We start from the raw sequence: 27,592 nt of genomic DNA, 5'->3' as shown, positions 1-27,592 counted from the left end.
GATCGGTGGATTTGTTTTATGCCCATTTCTGTTATATACTGTATCTAAATCTTTGTCAGTTCCCTCTTTCTTTCTTTAATATTTCTCACAAACAATTGTTTCAAGTTAGTAATTCAAACCAGTACTGACGCAGAATTCAGTAATGGTCAAATCTTTTATATGTATCTGTTTTATGGGCTGCTGAATGACATAACTGCATCCTTTAACGTAGCTCGGGAATATGCAACTATCCTCTACTAACTAAGGATGACAGATTCAAGACTAATGGGAAATTCTCCTATTTATTGTGTGAGGTTGGTCAATATTGTAGCTTTTAGCACCAGCTTGTGGAAGCTGTGCAGTGGACATAGTCAAAGGGCATAGACATAGACATAGTCAAAGGGATAATCTCAAGTTTTCAGAGAGGGCACATTTTAAATAGTTTGTCCTGATGTTCTAAAAATTCCTTTAAATAAATAAATAAATAAAGAATAAGTTTGGGCCTTTCTGCCCACTGTTGTGTTTTATAAGGATCATTGGGAGGTCCTGGGAGTAACATCCAACATACCTAGGGCCACCAGTTACCTTTGTGTGCACATGCCGGCCTGGAGTTTGTTCAGTTTCAGCTTTGCTGCTGTCACTGGTAAATGCTCTTGCAGAGTCTGGGGAGGAGCATTCACGTGAGAGCTCTATATGAGGGCGGGACACCTGACCAATGACAAACCAGGGAAGCTAACTATACACATATTCACAAGGCAAACAAACTGGGGAAAAAAGAGATTTTCTGTTTGAGTTGCGGTAATCTTCAGTGGTGCTTGCTATAATAGCAAGAACACATTTTTCAGTTGGAAATGTGATTTAGAAGTTGACTGGGTCTTTCTAAGGGTTTTTCCCCCCAATCACAGCTCAAAAGAGAAATTAAAACTTCTATCCGCTACAGTGCAAACTGAAGATGTAACTAAAGAACGCTGTAATTGAAAATCTGCCATGGGAGAGAATATGGAAGTATACCCATCTATCTATATCTAGATGCTTGAGGCGATGTTCTTTTGGCTGCTGTTTTAAATTCCCCAGCTCTTTAAGGAGTCAGGTGCTTGTTTCTAAACAGACTTGATAAAGCAGAAGGAGTTCCATGGTTTCTTAGTCGAATTGCTGGATTGTTGGCTGTAGCTACACAGCTTCTTACAGCCAGGAACTGGGTCTTAAACTCTGCCTTGTCAGATGCCATGTCCCAATGTGTAAATGCCCCCATCAAAATGTATAAAACAATGATCAGCCTATAGTAATAAACTGAACTATTGAGTAAGGACTCAGACATTAATGTAAAACACAAGTTTAATAGATTTTTTTTCTCTTGAAATAATGTAAGCAAACAATTCTAATTGTCAATAAGGCTGATAGAATGTAGAGGCTATTGCACTATAGCACACAGCTGTCTAGGATTACTTCTAGCATTTTCCATAGAAGAATAAAAAACTAATTCATGTAAATACCATCTTTTAATCCAATAATTGATTGTGTAAAGTAGATTTATTTTGATAGGCTGATTTTAAAATTGCTGCATTCCTAACCCATTGAAAATTCTTTAGGGGGTACTTAGGCACAGAACACTGAGTACTTGGAATCCCAAGAAGTGCTTGAAATATCCTTCTCAGGACATGGTAAACAAAATACAAACTCTGCAGCAAACAGCCTTAATTTCAGGGGAGGCTAAACACATACGTAAAGGAGAATTGTAGTGGGATTCAGATTATTGAACTGCATGAGGGAACTAAAATACATTTGGATGATCAGAAGTTTGGTTACTCCACAGTATGTAGAACATTGGAGACATGTTGGCAGGTTCTTAGTAAGGGAGGTTTGAACAATCTCATAGGCCCTGCTTCTGCAAGCTGTTCCATGTGGATGTCCTTTTGGCTTCTGGGAGCAGAGTCTGCCAGAGTGGAACAATTTGCAGGATTGCAGCCCTAAGTAAGTAAGCAAAACTGCCATAAAATATGCCTTTTACAGTAGTTTGAATGTGTGGGGTTTGTATATTGTAAATAAGACTTTGAAGTATAACCAGCATTTTCTTTCTGTGTAGTGGAAAAATATCATTACATAATAAATATTCAATTTTATCATATTTCTTCTTTCCATACAAAAGTCTCTTCTTTTTCTCCCACTAACTTTTAAACACCCCCAGGTTTTTGAGTGGGCTGAAATATGTCAATTTTAATAAAATGCCGCATTATGATACACTTGTAAGTATTACGCATCCAGTCTGACTCTCTTTTTAAAAAAGCTCAGGAAATCCATTAAAATGTCACTTGAAAACACAAGTCATACTTCAGCTTTTTATTCATTGACATCAGATAGAATGGCAATGTCAAAGAAATGCCACAAAAATTACAGGAAGGGGATGATGATAAAGGGTAAAATTCCAAGAGTAAAACTTAATTATGTGAATCTTTAGTATGCATATTGCACAGGCACTATATAGAAATATTGAAGTAAAACATACTTTCAAGTCTAAGTAGGTTGAATCATGCACATTCAACACTGATATTAAGATACAATTCTATTACGTTAGCCTTTAAAAGTACGAAGTGGTGTGCACAGAAAAAGACTTGTATTTATGATGTCCTTTTGGGGAGAGTTGTTCACCAGGCTCAATTTTGGAAGATTCTGTTAGAATTGTTCAAACTAAAATTGTCCAGTTAAGATGGGTTTATGGTTGCTTTACTTCACTGGAGTGGAGCATACCAGTGAATTCAGTTCTTTGTATTCTGATTTAATGAATGGATTGTGAAGAATTCTGAACTTTAGCATCGTTTAGAAGTTGGTGTGCTGACAATGTCACAAGTGTGACCTCAGTAGGGTGGAGATATAACTATGCAGAGCTCTTGCTTTATAACTGTAATAAAGTTAATCACACTGGGAAAAATGTCCAGTTGTTGCGGGGGAGGGAGGGAGAATAGCATGTGATCATGTAATTAAGGGCTGTATCATTACAGATAAAGTGGCATGGGGTCCTTCACAATGTGGAGACTGTCCCAGCATGCATCATACCACTACCAAATCATAGTGTGATAATTGCAGCCTTTTCTCAGACAGCAATCCTCTCTGATGAGCTGGTTTATATTAGATCATATGATGAGTCCCCTGTACCTGTTTAAACTGTCTGCGTATGTATTATAGGGTGACCCGATGTCCTGATTTTATAGGGCCAGCCCTGATTTTTGGGTCTTTTTCTTATATAGGCTCCTATTACGCCCCCCCCCCCGTTCCAATTTTTCAAATTTGCTGTCTGGTCATCCTAATGTATTACCAGGAAGGCATCGTCCTGCTCTGACTTTCCCTGCAGCACCCTCCAGTTTCCTCTTACCCTCATGTGCAGCCCAGCACACAACTGCCTCCTCTCTGCCATGCTACTTCCACTTTCCCCTATACCCATGCCTCCTCTCACCATCTCCTCCTTTCCAGTTTCCCATCTGCCACGGTCCATCCTTCACTCCCTTGCTTTCCTAACCTCTATATTATTCACACAACATCATGCTGTCTATAGAATTCAAAATACTATACAGTCAATATAGGAATGGCCTATATGGGGCAATAGCTGATGGTCTCAGAGTGCCTTGTAACACTGATAACAATTTATGGGAAGAGTTAAGCTGAATGTGTTTCAGTTCATTCTAAACAAAAACTTGACTTGTTAGTTGCCAAGGAATGTTCTTTGGATTGGCGTAGAGACTGAGATCCTGCTTTTCACATTGTCAGCATGCAACTTTACACAGTAAGTGAATGATGTTAACTATAGTTGTAGCTTCCATTCCGCCTTAGATATGTTCTAGTCATGTCTTTATTCTCTTTAACAAATTTGATATTTGTTAAAGTAAGTACTGAATATTTTAATTTAAACTTTCCGTTCCCTTTCTATATATATCATGTTAAGATGATACTTTACAGTAGGGTTACCATACGTCCTCTTTTTCCCGGACATGTCCGGCTTTTCGGCGCTCAAACCCCCGTCCGGGGGGAATTGCCAAAAAGCTGAACATGTCCGGGAAAATGGCGGCTCTGCTCCTCCCCTGACTCTTCGGCTCTGTTTAAGAGCCGAGCTGCCTGAGCGCTACCGGCTTCGGGCAGCCCCCTTGCCTCCAGACTCCAGTCGCCGGCCGGGCACTTCCCCTCCCGGGCTCCAGCGGCGCAGGGTCCGGAGGCATGGGGGCTGCCCAAAGCCGGTAGTGCTGGGGCAGCTCAGCTCTTAAACAGAGCCGAAGAGTCAGGGGAGGAGCAGAGCCTCCAGCCACGGCGGCTCTGCTCCTCCCCGACTCTTCGGCTCTGTTTAAGAGCCGAGCGCTACGGGCTTTGGGCAGCCCCCATACCTCCGGACCCTGCGCCGCCGGAGCCCAGGAGGGGAAGTGCCCGGCTGGGGGCGCAGGGTCCGGAGGCAAGGGGGCTGCCCGAAGCCCAAGCGCTACCGGCTTCACGGTTTGCCAGGCCCTGCGCCCCCGGCTGGGCGCTTCCCCTCCCGGGCTCCAGCTGCGCTGGGGAAGCGCTGGCCGGGGGCGCAGGGTCTGGGGGCTGCCCGGCAAACCGTGAAGCCGGTAGCGCTCGGGTAGCCCTTTTCGCATGGCTGGGAGTGGGAGGGAGGAGGGGGCGGAGTTAGGGCGGGGCTGGGTGGGGAAATGGGCGGGGCCAGGGCCCGTGGAGGGTCCTCTTTTTTTATTTGCTAGATATGGTAACCCTACTTTACAGAATACATTTATTAATACACATTTTGAATTAACAGAACAATGCAGTGAGTGTTATAATGCCCTATGTTAGTAGGGACAAATGTAAATATATTTTTTCTACCATAGTTACCCATGTTTAGTTGAGCCTGTCCTCTTTATAATACTTCTTTTATCTGTTTCTGGACATCAGAACCTGAAATGGCCACTCTTTCAAATTGTGTTTTTGTTAGTGTTCCACCTCTTGTTCACAGGAGAGAGACAAAAACTTCCTATGCTTAAAGTTTGTAGTAAAGTCTTAGAGAAGCCAAACTGAAAAAGACAATCTTAGACTGTGGAAGTACAGCATACTAACATGGATAAAAAGGTTAAAAAAGACAAGTGCTTTTTGGCAATTCAGAAGCTTGAAATCAGCTTTTCATTTGTTCAAGTAACAATGGGATCTAATGTGGTGATTCTTGCATCAGTATTTGCACACAACTTCCTAAGCTTTTGCATTTTTACATGTTTGTTATCGCCACGTATTTGTATTACATTTTAAAATAATGTAATGTAATACAACACTAAGAGAAATGATATGAACAAATAATATTTATGGCAAACACTCATGAATTAACAGTGAGTTAGAAGTATATTTCTACAATCAGAATCAAATGTATGAACAAATCAACTATTACAGTATATCAAATAATTGACTAGAAGAAGAAAAGAATTTAAATCATCTCAGGAATTCAAACTGAGCAAGATTAGCATCTGCATCAAAAGCAATTTAATAAATTGAATCAATGAATATATTTTCTTAGGATGCCTAATGTTACCAAACTTAAGTTTAAGAATTCTCTGTGAACAATAATTTAGAGCTTTTTTTCAAGTGCTTCAAAATGCATTTATAATTTTTGTAGAAGGTAGAAATCCAGTCATATTTGTGAACAAGAACTTTCTGATAATACTCATGACTACTCCATTTTCGTAAGCAGTGCATTGCAAATCCCTCATTAAACTGGAGATTGTTTTTCTCTTTAATTCAAGACAAACATCTCCTGACAGCCTTTACTAGCAAGCTGCCTTTCCAGACTGTTGTTGCTATGCTAGAACCATTCTAGTCATTCCCAAAGTGTTGGTGTGAAAGGGTGGAACAGCCAAGAAAAGGTGAACAGCTACCAGCCTGTCACATGACTCTGCAGGGGCCTGAAGGAAGGGGTGTGTCCTCTTTGTAGCTGAGCAAGGCTAGGGAAAGACCTTTGGAGACTGCAGCTGGTGTTGGTCAGGGGAATCACTTTGTTTTGTGTTTATTTAAATAATACATTGTGCCCACCAGTTTACACTTGGTGGAGAATACATACGAACAGTTACTACAGCCTGAAGACAGAAATAGAGAGGCCCTGTTGAAATGGCTGGGGAAATGATGTCAACCACTATAGTAGCTGCAGCAGCTCTTGGTACAGAAGCAACAACACAACAAGCACAAGCAGCAACAATAGCCTCAATTGCAGCAACAGCAGTTCTGCTGGAACTCTCAGATGAGGGTGATGCCTTGGTTACTTCTGTATGGGGGAGGATTTCTTCACTAAGGGTATGTCTACACTACGAAATTAGGTCGATTTAATAGAAGTCGATTTTTTAGAAATCGATTTGATCCAGTCGATTGTGTGCGTCCCCACTAAGTGCATTAAGTCGGCGGTGTGCGTCCACAGTACCGAGCCTAACGTCGACTTTCGGAGCGTTGCACTGTGGTAGTTATCCCACAGTCCCCGCAGTCTCCACCGTCCATTGGAATTCTTGGTTGAGCTCCCAGTGCCTGATGGGGCAAAAACATTGTTGCGGGTGGTTCTGGGTACATGTCATCAGGACCCCTCCTTCCTTTCCTCCCTCCTGGGCAGACATGGGTGCTCCTGGCCAGCCTCGGTGAGGTCAGTTGGGGGTGCCTGGACAAAAATGGGAATGACTCCAGGTCATTTTCTTCTTTAAGTTTCGTCTAATGGAGATTCAGTCCTGCCTGGAATATCATGCCAGCTGGAGGCTTCTGCCTTAGGCTGCTCTCCCAGTCGGCAGCACTGCGCGGTCGCACCTACCCCAGCCTGCCCCTTGCTCCCATGGCTCATGAAGCCTGGACAGTAGTAAGGAGCAGTTCAACTATAGGCTGAGCGAGTGCATAATGATGGTAGAATGTGCCTTTCCATGTTTAAAAGCTCTCTGGCGCAGTTTGCTGACTTGGTTAGACCTCAGCGAAATCAATATTCCCATCATTATTACTGCTTGCTGTGTGCTCCACAATATCTGAGCGAGTAAGGAGGAGATGTTTATGGTGGGGTGGCAGGTTGAGGCAAATCGCCTGGCCGCTGATTACGTGCAGCCAGACACCAGGGCGGTTAGAAGAGCACAGCAGAGCGCGCTGTGCATCAGAGAAGCTTTGAACACCAGTTTCATGACTAGCCAGGCTACGGTGTGAAAGTTCTGTTTGTTTCTCCTTGATGAAAACCCGCCCCCTTGGTTCACTCTACTTCCCTGTAAGCCAACCGCCCTCCCCTTCCCCCTTTGCTCTCCGCTAGCAGAGGCAATAAAGTCATTGTTGTTTCAAATTCATGCATTCCTTATTAATTCGTCACACAAATGGAATAACTGCCAACGTAGCCCGGGAGGGGTGGAGGAGTAGGGAAGCACAGGGGTGGGGTAGTTGTAGGGGCACCCCCTAGAATGGCATGCAGCTCATCATAGAAGCGGCATGTCTGGGGCTCTGACCTGGAGCGGCTGTTTGCCTCTCTGGTTCTTTGGTAGGCTTCACACGGCACAGCTGTGGGTCCCTGTTATAACCTCTGTCCATCATGCCCTTGGAGATTTTTTTCAAATATTCCAGCATTTTGTCTTTTGGAACGGAGTTTGGATAGCATGGATTCATCTCCCCATGCAGCGATCAGATGCAGTACCTCCCATTCGGTCCATGCCGGAGCTTTTTTGTGATTCTGGGACTCCATGGTCACCTGTGCTGATGAGATCTGCATGGTCATCTGTGCTGATCAGCTCGCTACGCTGGCCAAACAGGAAATGAAATTCAGACGTTCGTGGGGCTTTTCTTGTCTACTTGGCCAGTGCATTGGAGTTGAGAATGTTGTCCAGAACGGTCACAATGAAGCACTCTGGGATAGCTCCCGGAGGCCAATACTGTCAAATTGCGTCCACGCTACCCCAAATTGGACCCAGCAGGGTCAATTTCAGCATTAATCCCCTCGTCGGGGAGGAGTACAGAAATCCATTTTAAGAGCCCTTTAAGTCGACAAAAATGGCTTCATCGTGTGGATGGGTGCAGGGTTAAATCGATCTAATACTGCTAAATTTGACCTAAACTTGTAGTGTAGACCAGGGCTAAGATGGGGCTGGAGGACAACCCTGAGGCCTCCCTGACTATCTTTGAACAGGGGGCAGGTGCCCACCAATAGCCCTAAGATGTGTGGGCCATCAAAATAAACCCCTTACTTGACAGGAAAGGCCCAGACTGCACATGGCGCTATGGAGGGGACCTCCCCAAACGCCTATAGAGCATTGAATGCAGTCATGTAACTATTTGGGGCCAGCAAAGAAGGATTTTTTGCCAGTTATGATTGGAAGAATTTGTCCCTGATTCTTGGCTTTGAGCAGAGGCTCAACAGTTATGGGATTTCTGCTCTTGTTGGTTAAAGCCTGAGGTATGTTCCCCACAGAAAATTGTGGAGATGGTGGTGCAGGAGCAGTTTTGTCATATGCTACCAGGTAACCTGCCTGGAGGAGGCAGCATACCTTATCGAGAAATTCCTCAAGGCAGAACTGGACTGTGGGACTATTAAGAGACCTTTTGAAACAGGCTCCTTCCTTGAGACTGAGGCTAGCAGTGGCTGGGGCTATGAGGGCATAGCCAGAGGTAACAAAACTGCAACTGGAAAGTCTCCTACTGGGCTGCAGGGCCTGCTTATAATCTGCCAGGGTGGTCAAGACTGGGGCAGATGCTGGTCTCAGGGCTGGGGTTGGAGATGAGGGACCAGCGGTATGTAACCTATCACTTAAATCAGCCTCTGTATCAGGTTATTGGAGGGTAGCTAATGTAATGCTGATTTTTTAAAAAAAGGCTTCAGAGGCAGTCCTGGCAATTTCAGGCCAGCAAGCCTAACTTCAGTACCAGGCAAATTGGTTGAAACTATAGTAAAGAGCAGAATTATCAGAGACACAGATGAACACGATATGTTGGGGAAGAATCAACACAGCTTTTGTAAAGGGAATTCATTCCCCACCAATGTATTAGAATCCTTTGAGGGAATCATCAAGCATGTGGACAAGGGTGATCCAATTGGTATAATGTACTTGGACTTTCAGAAAGCCTTTGACAAGGTCCCTCACCAAAAGGCTTTTAAGCAAAGTAAGCAAACACAGGGTAAGAGGGAAGGTCCTCTCATGGATCAGTGACTGGTTAAACACAGAAAACAAAAGGTGGGTAAAAGGAGTCAGTTTTCACAATGGAGAGAGGGAAATAGTGAGGTCCCTCAAGGATCTGTACGTGGACCTGGCTGTTCAACATATTCGTAAAAGATCTGGAAAAAGTGGAAACAGTGAGGTAATAAAGTTTGCAGATGATCCAAAATTATTCAAGATAGTTAAGTCCATAGCTGCGTGCAAAGACTTAAAAGGATTTCACAAAACTGGGTGACAGCAACAAAGTGGCAGGTGAAATTCAATGTTAAGTACAATGGAATGCACACTGGAAAACATAATCCCAATGATATAAACAAAATGATAGGGTTTATATTAGCTGTTACCACTCGAGATCTTGGAATTGTAGTGGATAGTTCTCTGAAGACATCCGCTCAATGTGCAGCGGCAGTCAAAAAGACTAATAATGTTAGGAACCATTACGAAAGGGATAGATAAGACAGAATATATCATAATGCTACTCTATAAATCCATGGTTCGCGCACACTTCAAATAGGACAACCAGGACTGCATGCAATGTCTCAAAAAAGATGTATTAGAATTGTAAAGTATCAGAGGGGTAGCCGTGTTAGTCTGAATCTGTAAAAAGCAACAGAAGGTCCTGTGGCACCTTTGAGACTAACAGAAGTATAGGGAGCATAAGCTTTCGTGGGTAAGAACCTCACTTCTTCTGAATGAGCCGGTGATGTTGTAGCAGATCTGGTTAGGTCCTGTGATAGTGTTGCTGGTGTAGATATGTGGGCAGAGTTGGCATCGAGGTTTGTTGCATGGGTTGGTTCCTGAGTTAGAGTTGTTATGGTGCGGTGCGTGGTTGCTGGTGAGAATATGCTTAAGGTTGGCAGGTTGTCTGTGGGCGAGGACAGGCCTGCCTCCCAAGGTCTGTGAAAGTGAGGGATCATTGTCCAGGATTGGTTGTAGATCACTGATGATGCGTTGGAGAGGTTTAAGCTGAGGACTGTAGGTGATGGCCAGTGGAGTTCTGTAAAGAAACAAATCAACAGAGCCAGACGTGTACCCAGAAGCCTCCTGCTACAAGACAGACCCAGAAGAGAAACCAACAGAACTCCACTGGCCATCAGCTACAACATCACCGGCTCATTCACCTGCACGTCCACCAATGTTATATATGCCATCATATGCCAGCAATGCCCCTCTGCTATGTACATTGGCCAAACTGGACAGTCACTACGCAAGAGGATAAATGGACACAAGTCAGATATCAGGAATGGCAATATACAAAAACCTGTAGGAGAACACTTCAACCTCCCTGGCCACACAATAGCAGATGTAAAGGTAGCCATCTTACAGCAAAAAAACTTCAGGACCAGACTCCAAAGAGAAACTGCTGAGCTCCAGTTCATTTGCAAATTTGACACCATCTGATCAGGATTAAACAAAGACTGTGAATGGCTATCCAACTACAGAAGCAGTTTCTCCTCCCTTGGTGTTCACACCTCAACTGCTAGCAGAGCACCTCGCCCTCCCTGATTGAACTAACCTCGTTATCTCCACGCTGATTTATACCTGCCTCTGGAGATTTCCATTACTTGCATCTGAAGAAGTGAGGTGCTTACCCACGAAAGCTTATGCTCCCTATACTTCTGTTAGTCTCAAAGGTGCCACAGGACCTTCTGTTGATTTTTATAGAATTGTAAAAGGTACAGAGAAGGACATCAGAAGTGATTAGGGGTCTGGAACAGCGTCCATACGAGGAGATATTGAAAAGATGGGGACTGATCTACTTTGAAAAGAGGTGACTGAGGCAGGGGGGATTTGAAAGATTTATAAAATCATGAATTGTGTGGAGAAAGTGAATATGGAAGTGTTATTTACCCCACATAACACACAAACCAGGGGTCACCCAATGCAATTAATAGGCAGCAGGTTTAAAAGGAGGTACTTCTTCACATGGTGCGTATTAGCCTGTGGGACTTGTTGCCATGCGATGTTGTGAAGGCCAGAAGTATAAGCGGGTTCAAAAAGAATTAGATACTTTCATGAAAGATAGGTTCATCATTGGCTATTAGCTGAGATGGTTACGGATGCAACCCCATGCACCGGGTACCCATAAACCTCCAGCTGCCGGAAACTGGGAGTGGCTGACAGGATGGGTCACTGGAAATTGCCATGTTCTGTTCATTCCTTCTTGGCCACTGTTGGAAGACAGGATGCTGGGTTGGATGGACCATTGGTCTGACCCAGTATGCCTATTATGTCTAGTGTTTTCAGAGAGACAGTTGTATACTGGAGCAGACTTTCTTGTTTTCTTAACCTGAACTACTTTGAGATCTGTCCTACTGGTGTTGCTTGTGCAAAACTCGTGGTGTTTGAAGGTTGAGTAAGATGAGCAGAATTTGTACCTCTGAGGAATGCTCTGCAGAGAGCATAGTCTAGTAAAACTGAAATCTGATTGACCAATATAAGGTCTGATTCTCCATTTTGTTTATTCCAGTTTTATGCTAGCTCACTGGGATTAAACTGACTGGAAAATCAGATCGTAGAATATAAAATATGTTCTTCAATAATGCTCAGCTGGATTTTGTGTCGACAAGATCTCTCTCTCTTCACTCAAGTATTTGGCTAAGAAGCTAGTGGTTTTTATTGCTTCTCCCTTTATTAATCATTTTAGCAATGAGGGAATACATCAATGTCTACAGAGTTCTTACAGTTCCTTCAATCAAAGAAAATAACATCCAGCATTCAATGTTTGTAGCTGTGTTTATTAATTAATTATGCTTGCACCTTTTTTCACTTTAGGAAAAACTGGATATAGGGATGAGAAAAGAGGTTGATGGAATGGGAGCACCTGAAATAAAGTATGGTGACTCAGTATGCTACATACAACATGCAGATACAGGCCTGTGGCTCACATACCAGTCTGTGGATGCAAAGTCTGTAAGAATGGGATCTGTGCAACGCAAGGTAAGACTGTGAATAAGGATACATTTCATTCTTCCACAACTGTGTACGACATGAGAAAAATGTGAAGAAAATCAAAGCCTGCTGTTAATTTCTACAGCTCAAATATTTTAAGCCAGCCTTTGTATCAAATATTAGGGATTGTCTTCACTGCAAAATAAAATAAAAGTATGGTCTTAACTCAGGTTAAAATAGCAGTGAAGACAGAGCAATTTGGCTCCCCTATAGGCTTTTAACTCGAGCCTCTAACCCGTGTTGAAAGTCAAGTTGCTGTGTCTTCACTGTTGTTTTAACCTGAGTAAGATAAGTAGGGTTAGCTAACCTGAGTTAAGAAGACATCATTTCTTGCAATGAAGATCTATCCTAAAGTGTTTGTAGTCATGGCTCAAAAATCAAGATGGCAGTATGCATCAATTCCTTAAATTAAAAACTAAATCCAACTATTACTGTTAGTCTACACCTGTTAGCTTACAAATGTTCTTGAATTTGATAGTACTCAAAGGGAAACTGTTTAGCTCATTGCAGGAAAGAACCATATAACAATTTGAGAATACTTACAGTACCATGTAATATGGAGATCTACCTATCTCATAGAACGGGAAGGGACCCTGAAAAATCATCAAGTCCAGCCCCCTGCCTTCACTAGCAGGACCAAGTACTGATTTTGCCCCGATCCCTAAATAGCCCCCTCAAGGATTGAACTCACAACCCCAGGTTTAGCAGGCTGATGCTCAAACCACTGAGCTATCCTTCCCCCTGAACAGTCAGTTCTTCAATGTTCTGTAGTTGTGGTTGAGAAAGCACTTGCATTCAATGTACGTGCTTTCAGGTGTTGGCAATATTTTGAAAATGTTACCTTTTTGTGCAGAAATTTTTCATTCTTATTTTCAGTCCAGAGATGTATTCCCTCCCACCCCCCCCAAAAGTATGATAATTCTATTTGTGGTTATCTGAGCATTGAAAAGGAGGGGAAAGGTGCTTTTCACTCTTGAGCCATGTTTCAGATGCTATAAGAATTAAAAAAAAAATTAATTTCTAACATGGCATGAAATTATTTCTTAATGAAGAAAATGCCTGAGATAAAATAAACTCTGCGTTCACTTTGAATGTTTGTCTGAAATAGCAATTTATTTGAATGAGTTCATCAGATAAATGCACCAGCAGTTTGTCTTTCTGTTTTTAAATGTATCTTTAAATATTTAACCAGGAAGGTGGCAACAACAACAATGTAATATTATGATTAAGATTTTACACTCTCACACACTCAGGAAATTTGAAGTTATAATTTGCACAGCAACTTGGACATAGAGTCTGATCCAGAATGCATTGAACTCAGTAGAAAGACTACTACTGAAATCAGTGGACATTGGATCAGGCCTAATGCAGCCAAGTAATGGGAAACCATAACTTTGATTTTTTGTTCTTGTGCATGTAAGATCTTAAGCACAACAGTGCATTGATCAACATAAACACAGCTCTGTTAAGAAAAGTGTTTGTTTTATTTATGTTGTTAGTATGTACAATTTTTTTTCACATAAAAAGTATCCCCAAACATTTACAGTAGAACATAGGTGGTGTTTAAGAATGTGTTAACTAACGTGGTTTAATACACTAGGGTGTATGGGATTTAATACCTTTAAAAACATAGTAGCTAGTCATGATCATATCTAGGCTTTTCTCTAGTGATCCTGGGTGTATTAAGAAAGAGGGCCAGTAAAAGGGTTGGCAGCCAGGGTCAGCAAAGAGCCCATTTCTGGATGTGGCTGAATTTTAGAAGGTTTTATGTGCAGGTGGATAAGGGGAAAGAGCTGATGTTCAGCATAGTTCTTATGTTTCAGAACTAGCCTTCTCATTCCTAATTTATGCCCATATATTTACTTTCCTGTGGAGGTAAAGCCATATACATTCCAGCTATGACCTTAATGTGGAAAACGCTGACTTCTGATGACTTTGTAAGTAAGCCTTTCAGAAGTGGTAGTACTAAAATTGTCATGGAACTGGACATGCTTTAATTAATACCAGTGTATAACTGGGTACCAGGCAGTAAAATACAGGCTAATCTGATTTTAATTAACTTTGGTTTCTCAGTGTGTATTTTTGTATTTACTCCATCTCTCCCCTCTCGTTACATATTTTACAAATAAGGAACATGGAATTTCCTTATGTTTTTCTTTGCAATGGCTGGTCTTTGTCTTTGTATTGCAGGCTATAATGCACCATGAAGGCCACATGGATGATGGTTTGACCTTGTCCAGATCTCAGCATGAAGAATCCCATACAGCACGAGTCATCCGTAGTACAGTCTTCCTTTTCAACAGGTTTATAAGGTATGTTTTAATGTGGTCCTTTCTTGTCGTCCTTTTCCTTTCCCCGTCCCACCCCAAATGATCATTGACATCACAGTGAGCAATTTAGCTTTGCAAAAAAATAGACCAATATTTATAATAACAGGCATTGTAATTCTTTATCAACAATCAGCAAAGGGGAATCTGCAAAAGAATTACAGTCCATTTATTTTCTCCATTTCTAATCTTCTCTTCTCTTCCAACCTCGATATAAATTTATAAACATGTATGTTGATGTTAAGGTTCAAATTAAATATAAAAGAAAAATTTCACCTGCCAGAATTTGTGAGGCTATCAAGCAGGCCATAAGGTGCTTTATTTTCTAACTGTAGTTAAAATGTGATAATATCAACAAACAAATTGATGCTTTTGCCAGGAAAAATGAAACAATAGTGTCATTGCATAAAATAGTAGCAGTACAGTACAATAACTGTTGTAGATGGGCACCAATTATGGCAATCATCCTTCCTGCTTAGAGCTTTTTATGATTTTGTTTATTTGTACTGATTGTGGGTAATAAAATACTGAGTGAGACTGCATTTTGGCCAATATGTTTTTATATTATTCTTACTGCCTTATGACCAAACTAAGTGATTTTTAATCAACACTAGAGAGTGAAGTCATAAACTTGCTGTTAGCTAAACCATGGTCTTCAAAAATCATTTTGTGAAGACATGAAAGAAAAATAAAAAATATATATTTAGTGGCACAAAATATAAGTTTTATTCTTATTTCTCCACTAAAATCTCATTTTACATTTTCAACTATACCACTAGCTCAAGACCATGCTGTGGGTAGTTTGCCAGGTGTCCAGACTGCTCTATGCTGGTTAAAAATAAAGCTGGAACAAGCAAAGCACTTTTATCTTCAAACCTTGGGTTGTGAGCATGAGCGTACATTCCTTCATGGTATATTTGCTGCTAGTGTCCTTAGTAGGCTACACCAGGATCACACCTGAGCCATGTCCTCATCTGCATTGCAAGATATCTGCCTTCGCTACCTCATTACCTATGGGCTCCTTACATAGTTATGTACGGTTAAGCAGGATATAGCCCTTTCCATCACAATATTTAATTAGAGATGTCATTTTTCAAATTCAAAAATGTTTAATTTAATTCCATTCCATTCCTTCTCTTCTCCTCCTTGTCTTGCTGCATCATTTTACTTTACAAACGTAGGCCCAGTTCCAGGAATGCTCTGAAGTAATGTTTAAATTTACCTTCATGAGTAGCTCCGGAAGAAGTCGAAGGACCTACTCATGTGAAAATGACCTTGATTGCTTTGCTAGATCAGGGCTTAAGTGCTTACTCTTTGCTGTATTGTGAAATTTCAAACCTGGACAAATATGGATTTACAAATAAGACCTTTAGAGTTTTTGGAAATGTATGAGGGGTTCTGCAAAAACATTTTAGAACTTTTGGGGAATTTTTTTTTCAGAGAACATATCCCTTTCCCTTCTCCACTTTAAAATAATCCAAGAATTGGAATTCTAGAACCATTAAAATAGTCATGATTTCTGCCATCTCCACTTATCATTTATATCTTTTAAAAAGCTTTTATTTTTATTTCTTTGTAATCTCAATATTTTGCTGTAAATGTTTTCTTCTGAAAAACCTGAATCCTCCTCCTTCCCATCACACCATTAGATCATTATTTTGCCAAGTTTTCTCCTTTCCACTATGCTCCCTTTGTTTGCTTTTTTGTCTTTTATGTTTTTATTATTTGTTTCTTTATTACCTTGGAGTGTATAAAATTGTTTTATCAATTAATATTTTGGCCTGCTGAGAATGAGAGAATTGTAGGCAACTAGGGTATAGTAAGCTTTCCCACTCTGAATTCTCTCTTAAATGGCACTGGTAAGAGCCTAATTCCTGAACCTCTTTGTTAACCCAATAGCTCACAAAAGGACATTCTTGTATTGTTTCTGACTGTAGCTGGAAGTAGCAAAATAATGAGTGAGTCGCATGCTACTTCCTTCCCAAAGCCAAAAGAGAGTTGAGATATTGGTTTCAAGTGTCTCTGGCCTGGATCCATGTTCACCCATAATATACAGATATGCTAATTTATTGAAAACGTAAATCTCCATTTACTCATGATGTGACAGGCAGAAGTGCCTGCTAGAAGAGTTGCCTATTGTGTGACATTCAAAATAAAGAATGTAGAGTAAAGCCCTTGATAGCCTTCACAAAAAAGAAACTATCATAAAGTATTGTTATGGTAACCATTTTAAAAATGTAGGTAACACTGAATTTCAGGAGAAATTATGTAGAAGTACAAGTGGCATCCATATTTCTATTCTAACAATCCAGTTTTAGCATGATGCTATTCCAAGAAGCACAAATTGAATTAGATCGTATTTCAAAGCATTATTTAAGACTTTATTTAAATCAGCATCTTTCTTAGATTTCTTTTGGAAATAATTCTGAGAATTCACCATTTTTGTGTATGTTGACATACTATATTGAAATAAATTGATTGTGTGCTATTTATTAACATTTTCTCCCGCAAGGAATTTCATTCTGTTTGTTTAAATAAAAATATGGAGATTTTGTTTTTGTAGCTTGGTTCTTTCTAGCTCACTCAGGTAAGTAAAACCATAAATTACTGTTTTGTCTGAAAATACTGTAGTGTATTGACTTTGAATAAGAGGTTGCAAAAAGGATAAAGAACTATGTTAGTTATTTCTGCCTGAGAGTTTCACATTGTAAAATAAATCATGTTGTAGACCAGAAGTTCAACAAGTTGCTTAAACATGTACCCTTCTTTGACCCTATGAGCAATCCCGTTGACTTGAATGGCACTGCTCACATGCTGAAAGTTGGGTACATTCTGAAGAATCTTGCTGACTCGAAGCCTGCAATCTTAATAGAAAGATTATTGAATAGAGCCCAATCCTGCTCCTGCAGAAGTCAGTTGCAAAGCTCACTTCAAAGGAAGGAGGAGCAGGGCCATAATAAGTGTTAGTTATGTTTTTGAGTTATTTACTGTAACTGAGATCCTTCATTCTTCATCGGTAACAATTCCTCCCACTCCTACAGTGATTCCTTCATAATGTTTTCTAGTTCTAGCTCTTCATTTAGCTTGTAAGTGAGGTGATGACACAGAAACACCCTGAGCAGGTGTAAAAGTTGTGTTTTCTTTTGTTTTGTCCCTGATATTTCCTTCATCACTCCAAATATGGAGGTGAAACACCAAGAAATATCTATTCTGGTTATTTTAAAAAAGCTGAATGGAAGTGATATAAGTCTCCTTTACCAACTCTCTTTTCCCAATGCATTTGACTTATTGTTGGCGAGGAGGGAACATAGAGAGGACAGTGTGTTAGAGCAGAGAACTCAGGTCTGATTTTAAAGCCGTGAAGAGAAAAAAAGACAATGACAAATCAATTCATTTTCAAAACTTAAAGAAGTGTTTGCAACTCACTTTAGGGGCCTTGATGCTCTCAGCAAGAAAGTGAAGTCTTCCACAGTTGACTTTCCCATTGAGTCAGTCAGTCTGAGCCTTCAGGACTTGATCGGCTACTTCCACCCGCCAGATGAACATTTAGAACATGAAGACAAACAGAACAGGCTAAGAGCACTGAAGAATCGACAAAATCTCTTCCAGGAAGAGGTAGAATTTTTTCTTTGTTGTTACTGTACTTCCCACATTGTGTACACCAGTAGGGTTTTTAACTGGTTTGACCTAACAATAGCATTATAGGTAGCTGGGTGTCTTGTGGGAAACCCAGGTTTAGGAGCAACCATGGGGCTCAGTATGGTAGAGGGGACACTTTCAATTTTGAAAATAGCTTTTGGGAGGACATTTTGATATTAAACTATCTGCACTAATAGCATAATTTTGAAAATCTAATTTTTTGTGTGTGAGTTTCGTGGATGATTCATGTAACTGGCAATCTGTAATGCTGAGCCTAGTTTTAATAAATTTCTGTTGCAATACATCAATTGTCAGAATCTAAGCTGATAAATCATTTCAGTAATTTTTTAAAATTTATTTTTATTTTGAGATGGCTGCACATCTGATCCTAGCCTTGCTTATGTGGGATATCCATTAGTTTTTTAGGGTCTGCTCCTGCCTGTGATCTGTACTTATTTGGATTTTTTGGAGGGGAAATTAAAGGTTTTATTTCCTTTCCCTTTTTTAAAAAAATACTATTTTCTGAACATCAGAATTACTAAAGTGCCATTCAGGATCCCTGAATTATGATCTCCTCTCAAATGTAATTAGTAATTACTGTCATAAAAGACGCTTTAGCTCCCTCTCTTTATACTGGATTATGCCCTGATGCAGCAAAGTACTTAAGCACGTGCCTTAGTTTAAGCATGTGTTATCCCACTTACTTTACTGGTGCCACTAGTAATTGATCTTGGAACTTGGGTATTTAATTTTACTTTGGAAGACTCATAGAGCAAATATGCTAGTAGCAAAGCATTGTAAAACATTCTTCATCATTTTCCTTACTAACTCCCCCCAGAGATAGCTGGCTGTATCTGCTACATATCTACTTTGTGTTTTACATTTATTTTTCTTTTTGTCATGTCTTCTTTCAGTCTACATTGACATCTTTGTAGACTGTGTACAGAAGATACTTTCTTCTTTGAAAACCTGAAATTTTTCTTTCTAGGGTATGATCAACCTTGTCCTTGAATGCATTGATCGCTTGCACGTGTACAGCAGTGCAGCCCATTTTGCTGACGTAGCTGGGAAGGAAGCAGGAGAGACTTGGAAATCTATTCTAAATTCTTTGTATGAATTACTAGGTAAGACATATTGTGGTTGTCCAGGATTTTTTGACAGGAAACTAACCTATTCAACTGAAATGAAAATCTTAAACCAAAGACTGTTGAAATTATCTAGGGACTATATTGGAGAAGACCTTCCATTTCAGTGAGTGTGGAAGAATGATTATGAATAAAATGAATTGAGTATGCCTTGATTAAAGTAAATGGATATCTTGACAAATCCATGGTTTTTTGCATTTGTGTCTTGCACATGGTTGGAAAAAATATTTATATTGTAGTTTTGCCTAGAGGTCTCAGTCAACATTGTCAGGTTCTGTATAAACATGCATAAAGGTACAGTATCTGTGTGGGGAGTGCTGTTTTCTGGATGATATAAAACTAAGATCTTGACTACTTGTGGTTATTAAAGTTCCCATGACCTTCTTTGTAAGGGTCTTGATGTCCTGGCCAAATGTCCACTTGTGTAGTAGCTTCTGTTTCCTGAACATTTCCCCCAATAATTTCAATTGGATACAGTATTCTTCACTTCCTGTCTATAACAGGTATGTTCTGTTACTATATGCTGCTCCTGTTGGCTGATTTTCATCCCAGAGGTGGCTGCTCTTCAGTTGGGGGAAAATGACTATATAAAAATAAATCCTTCAGTTCTAAAACAATGGAATAAACTTCAAAATCACCATCATAAACTGCATTTATTTTACTATATTTTCCTGCCTCACCCATACTCTGCCAGAACTAATTAAACATTCCTTAACCTGTGAGCAGCTTTCAAATAGCTGCCATTTTCTTCAAATAAAACAGACAAAACCTGCCACAGGACTGTTCCATTCTTTCCCTCGCAAAGTGGATCAGATAAAAGCAGAGATTTTGCTACATGAAATCTTGTCGAGTTACATGTAGACCAGCACTGGAGGGGGATGTTGCACACACTTTGTCAGTGGGTTTCAGATATTTTCTGTCCTTGTTATAAGCCTTAAAAGGCAACCTTGAAAATGTAAATTTTAAAATGCAGTTTGTCACTTTCACCACCACCATAGAAGAGGAACAGAAGAGAAACTTTAAGGTCTCTGAGACTAGCAGTAAAATTTCAAATAGTTATTTTTATTATTTTTTGCTTGCTGTCATTGTTGGAGTTCTTTATAGTTGCTATATGCTACCTGCTAGGAGACACTTAACCTATGTACGTGCTGAATAGGGTTATTTGACACCTTGATAGCATCATTTTTATTATAAAATGGAAAAAATATTAAAATGATCATAAAATTACATATGAATCCCATTAAATGAATTACATTAAAATATCTCAAAATTGGGGTGCAAAGACAAGTGTTCAGAAGTTAGGAAATGCCAGCATTAAGGTCGGGTCCACCTATAATAAAATAAAGTTGAATCTAATATACAATAGGCATTGTTGATTAATTGGAATTCATTGTAATAGTCCATACAAAAATTCTACATTAAAAGGTTGCAAAAGGAAGCACTGAGAAGTTAGGAAATGTCAAAAATAAGTTTTCCTGTGAAACCTTAATTCATCCCCCTTGTGTGTGTGTGTGCGTGCATTATAATATCTTATTACATGATCACATAGTGCTTTTTCCTGAGGAATTCTGTAGCAGTTGTTCAATACTTTTATCTTCCCATGGAGTGTAGCCTCATGTGTTTTTTTTGTTTGTTTTTTTTTTAACTACACTACATGGTATAAGGACTTTTGCAGACCCTTCTTGGTGCCTCACAAATATTACTGAATTTATCCTCACATCACTCAAATGAGGTAGGGAACTATAATATTGTCTCCATTTTACAGATGGAGATGTGAGGCAAAATAAGGTACAGAGAGACTAAGCGTTTTGCATTCATTTCAGTAGTGGTGTTGTGACTATAAAAATGGCGAGGCACTGTGATGTTATGGTTATGTGGGCCTTGTAAGTACCTGAAAGAGAGAATTTTTCATAAAATGTTTCCATCCAGAGTGGTGATTGCCTCCAGTCATATAAAACCAGAAATAGGTTTATACTGAGAAAAGTTTGTTTCATTTTCAGTCATAAGTAACATTAAAAATGCTATGGCTCAAACTCTGAAAAATGAAATGCTTGATAGTCTCTTAAATATACTAACTCAAAACATGGTCTTATAATTCATTGTTACAAAGAATGACCCTTTTAAGAAAATAGAATATTTAAATGAGTTAGCTTCTATGTGGAATGTGAGCTTTCGTAATTTTGATGAACTTTATATGTCAAATTTAGGAATGCATCTCTTCTACATCCCTTCTGCCATAATAGGCCCTTAGGAATTCTCTGTGCTTTGTGATTAGTTGTGCTGGTTACCTGAACAGTAGTAAAATTATCTACAGCTACAGCTGAATGCCTCTAAATAAAGCTTTAGTGGAACTGTTCTCTGATCACCATTTCCCACGCAGAGTGTGGTTCTACAGGAGCAGAGAAAGATGATTTGCCGCAGACCATTAGGTTTTCAGCCTCTCTTCCCCTGCTTCCCTAAAACTACTCTGTCAACCCACTGGTTTAGTGATGTAAAGGATTCATACCCTGGCCTTTCATTTCTGCAGCAGATCCAGCTTCAAATCATACCGAGGCCACAATTCTAAGGGTCTAAATGCATTTCCTAATGGAAATGAATCAATATCACAAAACCATAGCACAATATAACATAACTAATAACCAAACAATAATACTTAGCCATCATCTAGTGCTTTTCATCTGTAGCTCACAAAGTGTTTTAGGAAGTTATGCAAGCATTATTAGCCCCTTTTACTGATGGGGAAACTGAGGTATAGGGTGATTCGATGACTGCCCAAAGTCACACAGTGAATTAGTGGCAGAGCCAGGTATACTCCTTAGCCCTTGAACCATACTGTCTCCCAGTGTGATCAGCAGTCTCTGTTGAAGAGAATGGCAGGGGAAGTTTCTGATTAAGATTGATGCTTTGGTAGAGCTGCATGTGACGCTTGCATAAGAACAGCAGTTGGCACTGTTCCACTCTCTAGATGGAATTGTTAGTCCCTGATGTTTTTTTCCCCCTGGGAAGAAGGAAAGGTTCTTCAAGTCCTAAAATCATTACTATGTACTTATCTCCACCTGTAGTTCCATTTCTGTCCAAGGATGAATTTTGCCCAGGTTATTTTTGTTTGTTTGTTTGGATGACTTTAACCCTACTTGTGATAGCTTAAAAGAAGCATTTACAGTGTTATCTTAAGACATGATATTTTGAACAGTGAAGCCTTGTTACCATCAGAGACCTCTTCTGGTCTCCTTAATTTAGAGATAAGTGATGGTAACATAATTCTTCCATTTAGGTTTTATGTAGAAGTTCCTTTGTTCCCAATCGATTTTTTTTAACATCATACCTGTACAGTACTGTGAAGTACAAATCCCATAAGGGTAGAAAGCTTGACAAACATTACCTGAACATAAAATTCATTGTCATCTTTTTTTCTTTTTCTTTCTTGACCATACTTATTTTGCCAGTACAAGGTAAATCCCACTGTCCCCTTAGGTTTGTATGTCCCCCCTCCTCCTTTCCAATACCCTCCTGCTCCTCCAACAATAATGCTATATCGGGATTTGTTCAGGAATACCAATGGACTTACTTTTTGTTGCTTCAAAATGGACTACTTTGATATTCAAATAAGGATCTAGGAAGATGACTGTTGGCTTTAGATAATTTTTTTTACAGTGATGGGCAATATGATGACAAAATCCTACAAATTTTACTATTCAGTGATTTGCCAAGTTGTTTTGCATCTGGTTGGTTGGATCATGGTTTATCACAGGAATTATGGGGCTTCTGTTAATGTGAATTGGACATATTTATTAACTTTTTTTCTGTTTTTCTTCTTTTAATAGCGGCACTTATTAGGGGGAATCGTAAAAACTGTGCTCAATTTTCTGGATCTCTTGACTGGTTGATCAGCAGATTGGAAAGATTGGAAGCCTCCTCTGGTACGTTTTTCAGTATTCTATCTCCCTTTTTCCCTCCCAGTTTCTTCTTCAAAAATGTATAAAGACTTGATCAAGCACTCATTCAGTCATGCTGTTTTGAGTTTTTTTGTGCTGATGGGAAAATAGATTGGAGTGGGGAAAGCAAGATTTGACCCATAACTTTCACTGGTCATCAATGTAGATCTAGGTATGCTTTTGATACTCTTTTGGTATTTAGTACTGTATAGTGATAAAAACTAGGTCTATCTACATATTATTGAAAGCAATGAATTAATGAATTAGGGTTGTTTTTTTCCCCTTTTTCTTTCATTTCTATTTCTATTTTGAGTAACATTTGAATTTGGTCTCATCCTTGGTTACCTGGCTATATTATCATCTCCATTTTCCAATTGGGGCAAAATACATAAGCAGGATTGCTCACATGAATAGCCCCCAAACAGCATATCCTGCCAGCAAATCTTTGTGTTGGGTTTAAGGTAGGACAATACCTTCAAAGTTCATTGGTAGATTGGTTAATATGTAAATTGAATATGTGGTGTCAGAAGGCTCTAACTATTGGTTACATTTTTTCTGCATAAAATACATTTGCCTGTTTTGAAACTCTGGTTTTGGTTATTGGGAATATTACTTTTCTCAACATACTTAAAGCCAAAATGAAGTTTTATTTTAAATGTGAAATTGAAGAATTCTTATTTTTGTATTTTAATTATCTGGTTTTACAGCTCCAAAAGATCTTCGCAATGCAAAATCTGGTTGTATTATGTAAATTGCAACAATGCTGGTATTGGTCAGATTATCCATTTCATTTGGGTTATGGAGTGGGGGGCGGGGAAAGAGTTTACTAAAGAACTTTGAAGTGGCTGATGGTAATGCAATGAGTATGGGTGCAGAATGCTATCATGAAAGATGGCCCTCAAGTAAGTTTGTCTAAAAGGAGTATGTTTTTGTTATACTGTTTATTTCCACATTTAAAGCTGCTGATTGCTTTTCAAAATAACTAAATAATATAATTAAAACATTAATAAAAAGTCTAACTCTTCTCCAACCACTGAATCCCTCATGCATCTAAGAATTATCTTTAAGCACCTGTGTCTTAAGTTGTGTTTGCTTTGCTCAAATTGTTTTGGGTGAAGCTTACCCCAGTGCAGCGAGACAGTGTAAAAGCTCAAGAGGGACTTAAGTGGTGCATACGCCTTATAGTGGCCTACTGCACTGAGGTTAATTTTATCCTTAATGTGAAGTGCTTGTAAACCTGAGTGTTGTTGAAGTGGATGGTGTCACAACCTGGTCCTGTCCCACTTTCTGAACGAGCACCTGTCTGTTGTGATTTGATCCCATGTGCGTCTAATACCCCCTGGGTCTGGGCAATGACTGATCATTGTTTCTAGTTTTAAGGGAGTCTCATGCACACTCTCAAGTGCAGACTCCATGATACTATACTTCAGCAGTAGGAGCCCACAGTCTGACTCTGGAACCAGTGCCATAGCTTCCCAGAGCCCCAGTTGCTTAGATACATTCTTTAGAGTCCACCTTGTTGTGAGAGCTCTGGTTTTCTAGTTATGCTCTTCATGGACACTCTGGCAGTAAAGCAAGGAATTACAGGCTAAGCAAAGGAATTTCTTATACAAACACTTTAGCCTTGAAAAGCACAACTGAGTTCCAGATGTATGGAAAACAGTGAACTGCTGAATGCAATCCTCCTGAGTGTCCTCCCCATCCTTCTTAGCCTGATTGTCTGTCTTCTGGTGGTGAAATGGCTGAGGGCTTCTGGGCAGAGCTTCTGCTGGTAGCAAATTCATTGTTCCACTAGTGTAGGCACATTCAGGGTTGATAGCTCTTGATTGCTCTGTCACAGCTTCACACGCATAGTCTTTCCATAATATATTAAATTTCCGCTTAAAAATAAATGCTCAAGGCCACATTAAAGCTTATATTCAACGTGAAGGTTGAAATGTAACATGGCATTCACAGAACCAAAATGGAATTAATAAATTGACACAGACATAGGTGATATTGTAAGTATTAACCACTGGGATTATCTTGGATACATACATTTTCTACTTCTTTCCCTTTCTGTTTTTGAGCATTTTTCCACCCCTCACAGTTAGCCTTGTACAAGGTGAACAGGAAGGAGCATGGGTGGGTCATAAATTGCAGGGCTTACAATCTAGCAAAGCAGGTATATCTCAGTTATTCCCCATGTAATTACCTAATTTCCTTACTATCTTGATTAGGTCCTGTGCCAGATGCCCAGCACATCTTGATGTCTGGGGTGACCAACTGGCACTTTCTCTAGAGAAGCTATTAATGATGGACCTAGGCACCTTTGATTGCTGAATTGTGCTTCCAAGGATCCCCGCTTCTACCTCCCCTGGAAGTAATAAACTAAGCATGGGATTCACATTATCATTAAAGTTACTCTTCCGGCTCAACATACTTTTGTTTTTAATTTACAAGCATTCAGGGTAATTCTTTTAAAACCTTAGAACAGAGGTTTTCCAACTGCAGGTGGTGTGGAATGTATTCTGGAGAGGGCGAGGGGTGTGAGAAGCTGCTCTGCCTTCAGAACTGCGTGGTCACAGAGTGGCAGCTGCTGGCTGGGCACCCAGCTCTGAAGGAAGTGCCACCACCACCAACAGCAGTGGAGAAGTAACGGTGGCATGGTATGGTGTTGCCATTGAAGGTAGCTCCGCTGCCAGCAGCAGCAGAGAGGTAAAGGTGGTAATGCCATACCATGCCACCCTTACTTCTCCACTGCTGCTGGTAGTGGCACTACCTTCAGAGCTGAGTGCTCAGCCAGCAGCCGCCACTCTCCACTCTGCCTTCGAGCTAGGCGGCTGTATATATACTTGTGTGGCAGGGGTGGGGACATAAATTATTACAGGCTCAAAGATGGGGGGCACGATCAAATAAGTTTGAGAACGACTGCCTTCGAACATACAAAACTAGGAAATTGATTGAGTAGTACCTTGGACTGTACTGAAAAGGAATAGTTGTGCAGAATAATAAATAATTGTATTTAGGATGCTCAGCAGTACTCTTCTGTTTAGCTATGCATATTTAACATGACCTTAATATTTCTAGAACTCCACTAAGTCAAAACAAAATTTCTATTGGCCTGAGTGGCTTGATGAGATATACAGTAAATATTTGAAGACATTTTATTTTATAGATCTGAAGTGTCCATCCCTGGGAATCTGGGCACCACTTAAAAGATATTTATTTGTCTTACCAAAGTGTCTCACTTCCCATTAGTTTAAAACAGTCAATTTGCTTATTTATTACAAAGCTCTTGTTTTTTAAAAATTTGATAGTGTATTTTTTTTGCCTCTTTCCACCTCCTTTAGTTTGATCCAGTAGACAATATATGGGAGACAAATTTTCTAGCATTAGAGAATCTCTTGTATCCCAAGCCAATAGTCAGAAATCAGGGTTGCATTTCTATAAATTACAATGCTGATTTAAGGGCTGTTAATCCATTACTTTTTTTTTATTTGCTGATGTAATTGTTATCTTTTCTTTCTGTTCTAAATACGAATTTTTAATTCTTTTAAAAATTATCTTTGTCAACCTGAGAATGTACCAGTATGATGTCACACAGGCAGTTGGGTAGATTGTAATAAAATCTTGACTTAACAGATATAAATTGGGATCAGGGAGGAGTTGCTGGGAATAGACATTTGAGATTGATTTTTGACTGTTTCCCAAGAATGCTTTCCATGCTGACAGTCACATTACTGGTCTGAAGGCAAAGTAATATGATGACTATTACAGCTAATATTGCAAAGAAAAATGACCATAACCTCTTAGCCTCTTGTTCTTTCCCCCTTTCAATGTAGTGAGTTAAATAAAGTATTTATGGGAAGAAAAGAGTACTACTATGACTCTTGTCTTGTACACTTCACACAAATTAATTCCGTACCTCTTAGATTTGCTCAGAATTCCATGTGCAATGCAGAACAAAAATTTATATACTTCTATTTTTTTTTTTTTTGGTTAAAGATTGTTAGGCAATGAGTTCTTTTGGTGCATAACTTGCAAACTGAGTGAGTCATAAGACAGAGAGGATGAGCTGAGAAACAGGTGAGCTGAGGAAAAAATATAAAAGGGATATCAATATAACCGATCTTTCTTTTCCCATTTTTTTCATGAGCTATTTTTCATGAGTGTAGATAATTTAACAATCTAGCAGAGAATAGCACAGTTTTATTTAACTTCTCTGTTCTCTGACAAAATCATTTGTCTTGCAAATTTCAGCTTTAACTAAAAAGGAAAAATGGATACAAACAGATTTAAAAAGAAGCATACATGGCATTCATTAATGTCAACAAAAGGGGCACATGCATATATAGGATATGAATTTAGTGTATAGTGGGTTTTTATTGCCTTGAGACTTTTGAACATAGTAGACTCTTCTGTCACTACTTGCACAGTCTGCGCAAATTTCTTTTCACCACCAATTCACAAGGTACACCAGG

At 39.7% G+C, this 27,592-nt stretch overlaps 1 protein-coding gene across 1 annotated transcript in view; it reads left to right on the top strand.

Annotated features, from left to right (window-relative positions):
* RYR2 (ryanodine receptor 2) overlaps positions 1-27,592 on the top strand; it is a 687,809-nt gene that overhangs the window by 313,283 nt on the left and 346,934 nt on the right. Inside the window, exons 13-17 of the mRNA XM_054022704.1 lie at positions 11,907-12,071; positions 14,274-14,395; positions 17,842-18,025; positions 19,038-19,173; positions 23,019-23,114. Of these exons, the coding sequence (XP_053878679.1) occupies positions 11,907-12,071; positions 14,274-14,395; positions 17,842-18,025; positions 19,038-19,173; positions 23,019-23,114 (703 nt within the window). The remainder of the gene's footprint in view (positions 1-11,906; positions 12,072-14,273; positions 14,396-17,841; positions 18,026-19,037; positions 19,174-23,018; positions 23,115-27,592) is intronic.

Source organism: Malaclemys terrapin, chromosome 3 (assembly GCF_027887155.1).
Source record: "Malaclemys terrapin pileata isolate rMalTer1 chromosome 3, rMalTer1.hap1, whole genome shotgun sequence".
NCBI lineage: Eukaryota > Metazoa > Chordata > Testudines > Emydidae > Malaclemys > Malaclemys terrapin.
The sequence above is the reverse complement of the archived record's forward strand: the minus strand, read 5'-3'. Positions and strand labels throughout refer to the sequence as shown.